The 12,664-nt window shown below is 42.1% G+C and overlaps 1 protein-coding gene across 2 annotated transcripts in view; it reads right to left on the bottom strand.

Annotated features, from left to right (window-relative positions):
* ARB2A (ARB2 cotranscriptional regulator A) overlaps positions 1 to 12,664 on the bottom strand; it is a 701,025-nt gene that overhangs the window by 388,028 nt on the left and 300,333 nt on the right. For both annotated transcript variants that reach the window (XM_073678531.1, XM_073678520.1), the window contains exon 7: positions 5,911 to 6,132. In XM_073678531.1, coding sequence (XP_073534632.1) covers positions 5,911 to 6,132 — 222 coding nt within the window. The remainder of the gene's footprint in view (positions 1 to 5,910; positions 6,133 to 12,664) is intronic.

Here is a 12,664-nt window from a genome sequence, read left to right as displayed (position 1 = left end):
AGACAATTAAAAGTAACATTTTCATTTACTTTCTGAAACCAAAACACCCCATTAAGAGAAGTAACATAATGCTTCATTAAAGTTAGTAAAGGTCACAGAATTATGATTTTCATGCTTTATACAAACATACAAAACATAAAAGCCTGGGGGTTAGGTCATTCTAGAAACTATAGGAATTAATGCATGTGTTAATAGGAATCACGTAACAGGGCACAATGAAGAGCATGAATGTATGGGTCACATGTAATGTCACACTGTGCGTGCCCCCCACTGTACTGGAACTCTTGGCGTAGAAGGTCTACAACAATCCCATGGTGCTAGCATTACAAAGGTGCAAGGGTTCACGGAGCTACGGCAGGACAAAGCAAAGGCAGGGTATCCTGATAATATCATGGGTGAGGATGGGGTTTCACAAGTCACCGTCCTCTTCACTCCCATGAAAGCAAATATTGTGTCTCATAAGAACAACTACGAAAAAAGTTACTTTCTAATTTCCTAACCTCATTTTATTACATTTGCACCAAGCACTGTACAATAAATACATACTCTATGTATAGCCCAATGAGTATAATCGCCAGCTGGCGCCCCCGATGTGGAAGACTGGAGTACATATATATACATAATGGATAGTACAAGCCTTACTTAGGGTTACCAATCTAAGGTGCTGAAATAAACTGATGTGCTAAGTTTTAGACACATGGCGAGCACTGGGTGGCTGAACCTCAGTGGGGTCAGAGGTGACATTTTAGTTACCAAGTCCAGATGTTGAACTTTTTCCATACCACCTTCCGTACTGCTAAAGCATGATAAATCGCTACATTTTCTACTTTAAAAGATAAGAAACCTCTACAGTTACGGTCCCCAAGTCCACATACAAATGAATTTACTGCAAAGAATTTTGGCCATCAAACATCATCATGTATGTAATCTAACCGAAAAGGTAAAAGCAAATAATGGTGCTGTACGGATCGAGGCATATTTTCATTAACACACCAAATGATTGAAATTTAATCATTCAAATTACGGGTAAATTAGCGTATTAGTGGCCATTGGCTAACCTGCGGAGAATCCGGTTGCGGTATTTTGATCATAAATTATATCGTCTGATTAAAGTCAGCAGTTCATATGTGTTTGTCAATATAAGGTCATGGCAAATACAGATGAAAGCTGACAATTTATAACCGTTCATTTAACCTACATAAAAGTTTCTGGGACAATGGGGCCTACATATCATGTGTCAGAAAGGCAATGTTTTGCAGCTAATTGGTGCAAGGTGCACACTGGCGGTCTGAGCCTGGATTTTAGCCTTGATCTTTTTAAAAACAGGTCCAAAAGTACTTAATCCTATACATTCAGGAAGCCAATACTATACATACATTCAAACAAAGATCAATATAAATATAAATATATATATATATATATATATATATAATTTATCATGTGTCTGAAATACAACAACACCATTAGAAATTGTCCTAATTTTTTAATATGTATCACTAAAACTTGTTCCCCGAAAAGGCATAATCATACTGCCATGGACTGACCCCTTTTTTCATAGTAAGAGAGAGATTAGCATCTGTCTGACACCCCTGGCAGTCCTCGTGTCCTTAGGGAACAAAACTCCAGCCATGTTACAATCTAGCAGAGTCGACCCTTCTTTATTGCAAATTTCAGGATTTATTCAAATTTCTAAAATTGTTAGGTGCAGGATTGGCCAACAATTATTTATTGTAATGCTGGGTGATGTTGTAATGCTGTGTCGGTCACACCTGGTGCCAGCCGTTGTACTGCCGCACTCTTTTTGAGGGCCGGGTATCCTCTTCACCCGCCTCCCGATCCTGGCAAGAGGAAACTGGTGACCGGACACACAAACAGCATTCAGGGCAAACACACCAAAACCAAAAACTGCATAGACTAAGGTGAACAGTGATAAACCAACAACAGGCACCAAAGCATGAAGCACCTCGGAAGCACAGAAACACTGAACTTAGCCACCTACCAGAACTAAAAATAATCAGCAACCAAAAGGAGGAAGTGGCAAGTTTAAATCTGCCTCCCACCAGTCACCTGACGGCTGGGGCTACCCCCAATCTCCACCCCAGACCACAGACACACCGGAGGAGGAGAGAGAAGACTGGAGGGAACCTCCCACCAGCTGACTGCCCCAGCAGGTACAGCGTCCCGCTGGCAGCAGCTAACACCAGGGGACCCGGCATCCTGGGGTCCCCGCACAGCATAATCGCAGGGAGCAGCGGGGTCTCGCCTCTCAGCAATGCTAGGAGTGTATCTCCTAGAATGCGATATCTGGACCGAGTGTGCACATCTGCCAGCTCAGCCCCCTGAACGGGGCACCCCATCCCCCCCATGGCCAGTGAAGGGCGATGGGTGACCCGCCGGACAGCTGGAGCCCGCTCAGAAGCGTACGGAGTTACCATTCCTGATATTTATGAATTTTAATATATAAATTCTAAATGTGAAAGTTTTTTTCCTTAATGGGGTTGTCTGGGACTTTTACATTGGTGGACTATCCTTAAAGAAGTTGTTGGGTCCAAATCGATAAGTCAGCAGTCTGTGTAACTGCAGACCTATGAATCCCCCCACAGCACGCACTGCGGGGATTCACCGATTTCCGAGTTGGGACCAGAGGGTATGTATGAGTTATACATACTCCTTGGCAGAAGCTGTCTAGTGGGCGTGGCCTCGCTCCATACATTTATGTGGACCGAGGCCACACCAATTAGTCAGTCATGCCCAATGGAAGGCTGCATCACGGGGCACAGCCTCGCTCAATACAAGTGTATGGAGTGAGGCCACGCCCATTAGATGGCTTCTGCCAGGAAGTATGTATAACGCATAAATACCCTTCGGTCCCGACAGTGTGTGTGCTGGGGGAATTCATAAGTCTGCAGTTACACAGAGTGACTGCAGACTAATCGATTTGTACCGGACAACTCCTTTAAGACAAGTCATCAATATTTTAATCGAGGGTGGCGACACCCGGCACCCAAAACGATCAGCTGTTCCCGGTGGTAGCCCAAAGTGCTCAGCTGCAGAGCTTTGTCAACTGCATAGTGGCCGCAGCAGGTACTGCAGATCCGTCCTTTATGGATTCAGAAAGGGGCCCAGACAATCCCTGCAAGACAAACTGGTTTACCAGCTAAGTAAATAAAGCTAGGTACATACCAAATATGTTGGCAGAATTATAAAAGATCTGTATTGATAATACACCCTGGTGTTGAAAAGTGCCAGTATTCAATCAGTGACATTGTTGAGGTTTCGATCCAACCAAGGTCCCAAGATCCCAAAGTTGTTGGAGAAGTATTGTGGAGGGAAGAAAGTAGCACATCAGCGCTGAATATTCCCTTTTCACTGGTGGACAACTGGCACTTCTGAACACCCGTGTATAGATCGATAAAGAACGCTGGTAATTCTGCCGGCATATTTGAAGTGTGCAGAGAACTTTATATACTGAGATTAGCGGGGGCTACTGGCACCTCCTTCTCTTGGGATAGTGTGCACTCCAGTCCCTACTAATTCTGGTTTACCGTATGAGCTGTAAGCACCAATACTGGGATATTTTCTAAATTTTTTATGTGGATGCAATGGATGTTAAATAGCAAAACTGCACAAACCCATTAAATAAGAAATCTAAATAAGCCTGAGTCTACAAATACAAAAATGAAGTGCACAAGCCATATAGCAAAATTTTAAAGAAATATTCAGGGGCACAGAGAGAATAAAATAAAAAGCACAGAGGGGGCTCTTTTGACCAGATGACAGGTCCTCTTTAATAACACCGGAAATAACAAAATCGTTGCATGTCACCGGGCTGTACAGGAGTTGCAAAGGAACACTCTGAGATTACTCCCTTGCTCTGCAGCTATTGGCATAGAAAATAAGTACAAAATTATCTAAAAAGAAGAAAAAAAACACATTACTTACCCCTTAAATCTCCACCACTCCAGTGCCGCTGTTCTGCTCACCTCAGTACCAGAATCATAGAATCATAGAATGGTAGAGTTGGAAGGGACCTCCTGGGTCATCTGGTCCAACCCCCTGCTCAAAGCAGGATTCACTAGATCATCTCAGACAGATGTCTGTCCAGCCTCTGTTTGAAGACGTCCATTGAAGGGGAACTCACCACCTCTCGTGGCAGCCTGTTCCACTCATTAATCACCCTAACTGTCAAAAAGTTTTTTCTAATATCTAATCTGTGTCTCCTCCCATTTAGTTTCATCCCATTGCTTCTAGTCTTTCCTTGTGCAAATGAGAATAAAGATGATCCTTCTACAATGTGACAGCCCTTGACATATTTGTAGACAGCTATTAAGTCTCCTCTCAGTCTTGATGATGATGTCCTCCATATCGGTCATTTATTGCCACAATTAATCACTGACATTTGCATATAGGCCACATGATCACTGAGGCTAGTACTTGGCTGACACGGTCGGGTGATTGATATACAGGATGTCATAACATCCGGTACAAACAGGAACCATCAAATCAGCGGCACTGGAGTTGAGGATTAAGGGCATTTAGTCAATGGGTAAGAAAGGCTTATTTCTTAATTTTAGATCAATCCCTAGTCCTGGCTAAGTTTAAAAATAAATATCACCGATGTTGACTTAAAGGGTTACCTACATTATTGAGCAAAATGCAAATTATACTTTCATTCTGACACTTTAGACCAAAAATCTGAAAAAACCCAAGTTGTGAATTTTTCTTCCTCTGACTTAATTTATTCAGGAGCATGCAGAAGTTCCCACACACTGTCCAATAGACAAGTCTTTGATTTGTGATTTATTCATAGTGTATAGCAATGTCCACCTCCATGATCTGCGTGGTGGTGGACACATGCTGCTCAGTCACTCTCTCCATAGCCTGGTCGCTCTGCACACTCCATTGCTCTGCGGCCAATAGAGAAAGCTGTTCAGCTTGTTCGAACCCAAAGGAAATGTAGCCAAGTCCATACTGCAGCGTGTCCCACAGGATTTATATATCTCCACTACTTAGGATCCCACATTTTTTTCTGCAGGCAAAGTAAGAGCGACTATTATGTCAGCTGCCATAAGGGAGAGACGGCAAATCCTGCCGCAAGTGCAACTTAGCAGAAGCACCAAAGGGGGTATAGGGAAGCAAAAAAAGATGAGAGGGGTAGTTTTATATGATACAAAAGCTGTAAAAGAGCTTTAAAAAGAAATCACAGCTGGATTTTGGGTTAAAAAAATATTCATGGGTTAAACAAATTCAAAGGGGTTTTCCCATGAACAAAGAACATTTTAATCAATAGATCTTGGAATAATAATCAGTTCCACAACTGGATGTGTTTAAATAAAATGTTCCTGTGCTGAGATAATCTTATAATTGTGCCCCTGCTGTATACTGTGTAATGGCTGTGCAGGAACATGGTCTGATCATACCACATCTCCAGGACATGGGTAGGAAGCAAAAGAGAGTATACAGACAGGACGGCATGGGATCACAGCCATTACACAGTACACAGCAGGGACACATTTATAAGATTATCTCAGCACAGGAACAATTTTATAAGATATACAATTGTGGAACTTAATTTTTAATTTCAAAATATATTTATAAAAGATATACTTCTTGTGACAACCCCTTCAAGTTTACCTTTGCAAAATTAGACACCAGATATCAAACAGAGTAGGGCACAGATGCAATATACAGTGCAGGGGTGAAGGTGTAGTAGTGCCAGCAAAAGCTAAAAGGAGCATGGAATCTTTTGTTCTAGTGATAGGTGGGGATTCCAGCAGTCATACTTATACACTTATTGTATACTGATGACATATCCTGATAACTATTTGTATGGAAAAGCAAAAGTTTTTAGGTACCATCACAAGTATGCCAAAAGGGGAAACATCCATTGCAAAGTTCCAAATGACTTACTCTTATGTACAATTGCATAGTTTCCTTCTCTTTTTGGGGATTCCTGTATTTCTCATAAAAGTCTCTTCGTTTTTTGTTATCTTTTAGGATCCGTTCTTTGCGCTCTCTCTTCTCTGCAGGCTCATCAGAGCTATCTGGAGACTGTTGCTGTGCCAGAGGTTTGCTTTTCTCCACCTCTATGTAGTTTTCATTTGGATTCAACACAATTACTGCAAAGCCCTCCTGTAATGAAAGGAGAAAATAGGATGCCATAAACTAAGTGATATGTATCCACAGCACTTCAGTGTATGGATCTAACCATGAATCCAATTGTACAATTGCTCGATCCATACATACTAGCAGGGTGACAACACATGCACAAGTATCTGACTGCAGGGTACGAGTTTGTAATCTAACATATACATTCTATATGGAGAAAAGTATTGGGACACCTCCACATTACACCGACAAGGGCTTTTATGACATCTCATTATGACCTCTAAATCCATAGGTATGAATATGGAGTTGGTCCCCCTTTGCAGTCAAAACAGCTGCCACTCTTCTGGGAAGACTTTCTACCAATTTTAAATTGTGTCTGTGGGAATTTTTACCCATTCCTTCTGTAGTTCATTTGAGGGGTCACACAAGAGAGCGAATGAGACGAGAGGACCTTGCATTCTCCATTCTAGCACATCCTACAGATGTTAGAGGGAGTTGAGGTCAGGGCTCTCTGTGACCAGTCAAAGTTCTCCCAAACTAAATTCGCCTAACCTTGCCTTTTTTATGGACCTTGCTTGGTACATTGGGGTCCTGAAGTAAGGCCTTCACCAAACTGTTTCCTCAAAGCTGGAAGCAAATAATTGTCCAAAAAGTCTGATTCATCACTCTACAGGGAAAGTTTCCACTGCTCCAGAGACCAATGACGACGTGCCTGGCACCACTCTATCCGACGCTTGGCATTGTATTTGGTGGTGTAAGGTTTGCACGCTCAACCTGCTCATACACTTTGTGCTTAAGTTAATGCCAGAGGTGGTTTTATGGTGGAATATTTACAAAAGAAAAATTAAATGTACTAAGCAGATACAACCGTGACATTCTATTACATATAGTACCACACTTAAATTCATTGAGCTTTTTAGGAAGACCCATTCTTTCACAAATGTTGGGAAAAGACGATCTACATGGCTAGCATTTGGATTTTATACACCTGTGGCAATGATACTGAATGGAAAACCTGAATTAAAGTGATTGTGTGTCCAATACTTTTGTCCAAACAGCATGCTATACATAAAATTACCCAAGATTATATAATCATTTTGATATGTATGTGCAGCCGGTTACCATTTACGACACCATGCCACTTCCAGAACTCTGCTCTGGACACACACAAATCACAATATTTCTCCGTTATCCCAGAACTCAAGTATCATCAAGATACAAATTTGCAGGAAAATGGTAGTCTCATAAAACAAGTACATTGTATTCGTAGGCAAACTGGATCTCATCCACAAGTAAGAAAGCCATGGAGGTAGTTACACTATGTAAATCTATGCCTTAGGAGATTTGGCCAAGCCTCAGACAGTCTGTGGATGGGTGTCTTGTCTTTTTGATGAAGACTCTGGTTTGGTTAAAATTAGAAGGTGGCTCCCCCTAATAGGTGGCACAACAGAGGAGAGCTATTTTGCATACCTTTTTCCTAGAAAGCATTGCTTGGACAACAAGTCATAAGTATCAAAATAACAGGTGGTCATCAAGGCACTGGCTTACAATAAGCCTTCATCCTCGTCTATGAAGTCAATTTTAGACTGACAACCAACTTGACTTTTCTTTTGTTACTGTAGTATAAAGCGCAATAACACTTTTCCAGCATGCATTTAGTAAGATGCACAGTGTGAAGGCTGAGAACCATCCATTAGGTGACACATGCAAAGGCTTTGGTCCTTGATGCTGGATCTCATGGTTCTTATTAATTAAACAGTTATTCTCTTTAGTAACTCATGGTGATAAATTACAACCGTCTGAGTTCACTCCAACAGCTTTACTAATTGTGTATGTATATAGGGAGTGCAACATGGGCGTAACGCAGCAGAATCAATATTCCTCAGAGCTGTAGTCATGTGACATCTATTATAGAAGACATAAATAATCAGAATCCTTACTGCATGTGAAAATTGCTTCTCCAGCACAACTCATGAAAGGTGTCACCCGCAGGGACCTGCTCTTCCTTGTAGTTTGTTTAAACAACAACATGAAGCATTCTCGAGAGGACTCTGCCGATCTGTAACAGTGTCATCGGAGAGTGGAAGATGCCTCATTAAAAAGCATCAATGGAAAAACCCATGTAAATAGCAAATCAGTGAATTCTGTGTCATGGCTTTATATGAACAGTGTGCACATTCTAATTTTCTAGTTACCTACAAAGTGTATAAGGAATGTATATTCCATTTATAGGACGCGGCTTGACTTACTTTTCTTTAACTTTGCTAATCAAACATTCATTATAAACCTGAAACTGAAAATAATGGAGCTTTGCATAGCTTCACATATAATACGTAGAGGTACTCCGGTTTAAAAGGGAATCTGTCAGTAGAATAAACCCTCCTAAGCTGTCTATATAGGCACATAGGTCACAGGAAGCTGAATAAAATGATACTTAGATTTCGGCGATCCGATGTCTTAATCCAGAGAAATTCCAGTTTTTCTTAATAAGCAAATGAGGTGTTAAGATCTATGGATGGGGCATAGATCTCCCTGAGAATCTGCCTCCAGAGATTATTAGGAATGAAAGAGGGTGTTACCAGTGTGTGACAGGTAGATAACGAGAGCAGGCTTTCAGTCATTACATTTTTCATACTGGTGACCCCCCCGCCCCCCCCCGCCTTTTCATTTAAAATAATCTCTGAAGGCAGATTCTCAGGGAGATCAGTGTCCGCCCATAGATCTTAGCAGCTCATTTACATATTGAGAAAAGTGTGGATTTCTCTGGAATAAAAACAACAGATTGCAGATATCAAGGTATCGTTTAATTCAACTTTCTATGACCTACATGCCCATATAGACGGCTTAGGAGGGATGATCCTACTGACAGCTGACCTTTAACATGTGTTATACCTTGTTATATAATTTACCAATTTTCTTTCTGTATCAATTCTTTCTGGTATTAAAGGCCTTTGCTTGCAGTCATTTACTAGAAAACTTTACTCCAAGAGATAAAAACCTGTTCTGGCCAAGTATTATTACAAGACACATCTATAAAACGCACAGTAATTGTTTTTTATCCACCTTAAATAAACCATTAAGGTCAAATTCCATGATTGCTTGTAGAGATCAGAAGGAATATGAGAAATTTATTAAGTCAGGAAACCGTAAATCTTTTCAATATGCAAAAAATAATGGCTAACACTGCAGTATCACTTTAACTACAATAATTGTTTTTTTTTTCTTGGCCTAGACGTCACCACATCCATACTGGGAAAGTTACACCAACTGAGTCCCTGTACACTGATAAGTATTAGGGTAAAGTAAGGGTGGATTTAGACAGGCCGACCACATTCCAAAGTGCACAGAACAATCATTTATATGATCGTTCTGTAACCTTAGAATATATCCTTGCCTTCAGCAGCGCATTTCCTGTTAACACAGGACAAAAAAAAATGTGACCTAAGAAATTAGTGATTTGCTCATTCGTAAGGTGATTGGCAGCCTGTGGGAAAGCCAATAAATGGGAAACTAAGGAACACTAGTTCCCAATTATTGGCCAGAAAATATGCACTGTATGCATGTATGATACATGCTGTGATTTTTTAAATCTTCTCAATTTCAATGGGGTTTGGCAGCTCACAGAAAACTACCTTTCAGTTAAAGGGGCTGTTCTGCCTTAGACTACAAATCTGCAGTCACTCTAACTGACCACAGACTTATGAATCCTCACAGTGTGCGCACTGCATCGATTGGGAGCGCGACTGCTAGTATGTGATTTGCATACATGTGCTCACATGCAGGCTAGACGAGCACAGCCTCGCTCAATGCAAGTGTGTTGAGCGAGGCCGGACAAGTCTACTCGGAAAGTGGCCAAAAGTATGCAAATCACATACTGTACTTGCAGTCATATGACCTCCTGGTCCCGCACGCTATGTGGATTCACAAGTCTGTAGGCCTGTACCCCAAGGCCGGAAAAACCCTTTATGGGCAAGAATTTATCAGATTTTTTCTGGACTTATGGTGGACCTTTGGATCAGGCTCCAATTGATTATGATTCCAATTTAATAACCAGTCTACTTTACATGCAACAATAATATATTGATGAAAAAACCTTGACAAAATACCCCTTAACCATACTGTTAATTCTATTCTTTTAAGTGATATGATATTAGGCATGGAAACTCAGTTGCAAGCCAACCATATGTAGCCAGAAAGTATTTGGTATCTAGAGGGTATCTAGTGTGTGTAGACTATCTTACATAATGAACAATTACAATGACCCGAGATAGGCACAATGGTTACTAGGTCTTAATCGACATATACTTTGCTTTCCGCTCCTTCATCAATTACTCTGACTATAATGACTTAATCTGGGACTCTCATATAAGGCCAAAGAGTCCTTGGGGAGCCCCAATTCAGCAGAACCAACAAGAAGCAAGAGAGGTCAGCTCACTTCACCATCCAGCAATATAAGGCTATGTGCCCATGTAGCAGATTTGATGCAGAGCGTTTTTGCCTCTCTCTGGCAGAAAAAAACGCATGCAAATTTACATGCGTTTTTTCTGCCAGAGAGAAGCGTTTTTTTTCAGCGTTTTTACATGCATTTTCGCATGCGTTTTTTTCAAGCAGTTTTCCAAGCGATTTTGAGCATCACTTGAAAAAGTGCTTGACAAGTTGGTCACACAATATAAATCCATGCAACCGGCATGGATTTATAATGTGTGACCAACTGATGCTTTAAATGCAGCATCTATAGTAAAAAAAAAAAAGAGAATTAAAACGTTAAAAATAAAAAAAACCCTGTATATTCACCTCTCCGGCAGCCCCAGGTATGTTCCCAGCGCCGATCCTCTCTCCTTGGCGTCCCGCGCTGTACTGCCAGGACCTGCGGTGACGTTATTTAGTCAGCTGATGGTCACGCGACCATCACCTGACCGCCGTCAGCGGTCGCGTGACCATCAGGTGACTAAATGACGTCACCGCAGGTCCTGACAGTACAGCGCGGGACGCCAAGGAGAGAGGACGTGGCCGGGAGCAGACCGGGGGCCACCGGAGAGGTGAATATACAGGTTTTGTTTATTTTTAACTTTTTTATTTCTTTTTTTCACCGCGTGGTAGCCGGGATGAAGAGGAGTTGTAGTCTCCTCTTCATTCTGGGTACCACACGCACCGCGATTACGCTGCAAATTTGCGGCCATTGAATTTAATTGAAACGCAGCAAATCCACATATACCTGCGGGTTTGCTGCGTTTCAATGTTCCTCAATGGCCGCAAATTTGCAGCATAATCGCGGTAGAAATGGTCATGCTGCGTTTCGCAACGCAATGCGAATTCGGCGCGCAAATTAGCGCATCATGTGCACAGCACATCCGAATTCACATTGCTTTGCATGGCAGACGGTTTTCCAAGAGTTTTCGCGGTGTTTTCGCAGCCGTAAAAACGCCGCAAAAAAGCTACGTGGGCACTTAACCTAAAAGCTGTAACTGCAAGAAGGCCCAATACAAGCAGAAAAGAGATGCAACAATACAAATCAACAAGGCCAACAACAGAGTTACAATAGATTAGCTTAACAGTATCCAGCTCTTCTAGGAAACATGAGGTGTTCTTCATGGTCACAACTGGGTCACCAAGTGAAAACACTCCACAAACATGACTAAAAGGGAAAAGGGCTTCTGTTCTAGAGCCCAACTCCACTTTTGAACATCAAAATTAATTATTAAGACTTAAATTTACTGATATATGGCCGTACTTATATTGTATTATTACTGAGTTATAAAACTGCCCCTCAACATCTTGAGTTGGGGACTTAGAGTCTACATAGGGAGAAAGTGGGAACAATCACAAGAGTATCTGAGAAACCTGCGCTATGATTGTGGAGGGGGGTCAAAAGGGCTCATTTGCAGATGAACCAACTGCAATGAATATCAGGGGGCACATGTGAAAACTGCAGATATGTAGATGTTATCCCTTCCCATAATGGAATTAGAACATTCTCTAATTTCAGTGCAGTCTAACATGTATTATAACTCAGAACGACATGTATTATTCTATTGGACGCTATTAAATGCACATAATAATCTGGTGACAGATACAAACCCTAGCATATGACCCTAGTAGTGTTGAGCCACCCCCGTAGTGTGGACGGGCGAGTCGCCACCGCACGCCCGAATCCACCTGCGTGGAGGGGTCAGGCCAAAGGGGGAGACCGGTCCCCGAAACTAGTGGAGGCAGGAAACGACCCTCAGCTAGAAACCGGAGGCTGTGACATTTTATGTGGCGCAGCCCCTCGCTACACCCGCTAGGAAGGCACCACATAGGGTCAGGGAAACTGGCGCCAAGTTTACCAAGAGGAGGCCCGAGGCAGCCGGACAGAAGGGTTGGTAAGAAAGGCCAGACAAAGGACACACAAAGGGGGTCCTGTGAAGTGCTCCAAAGTTATCTGGGAGTTGTCTGAGCCCCTCACCTGGTGAGCACAGTACGACGTGGGCAGCTGTTACCTGCAGACGTGGTCTGGATAATAAGAACTGTGAGTAAAGGCCCTGGACTGCATCACTGACTCCGTGTCGTTACTGCT

This window comes from Phyllobates terribilis, unplaced genomic scaffold (assembly GCF_046119375.1).
Source record: "Phyllobates terribilis strain yellow unplaced genomic scaffold, ASM4611937v1 Scaffold_1__5_contigs__length_1240528914, whole genome shotgun sequence".
Classification (NCBI taxonomy): Eukaryota; Metazoa; Chordata; class Amphibia; order Anura; family Dendrobatidae; genus Phyllobates; species Phyllobates terribilis.
Note: the sequence above shows the minus strand (reverse complement) of the source record. Positions and strands in the feature narration are given on the sequence as shown.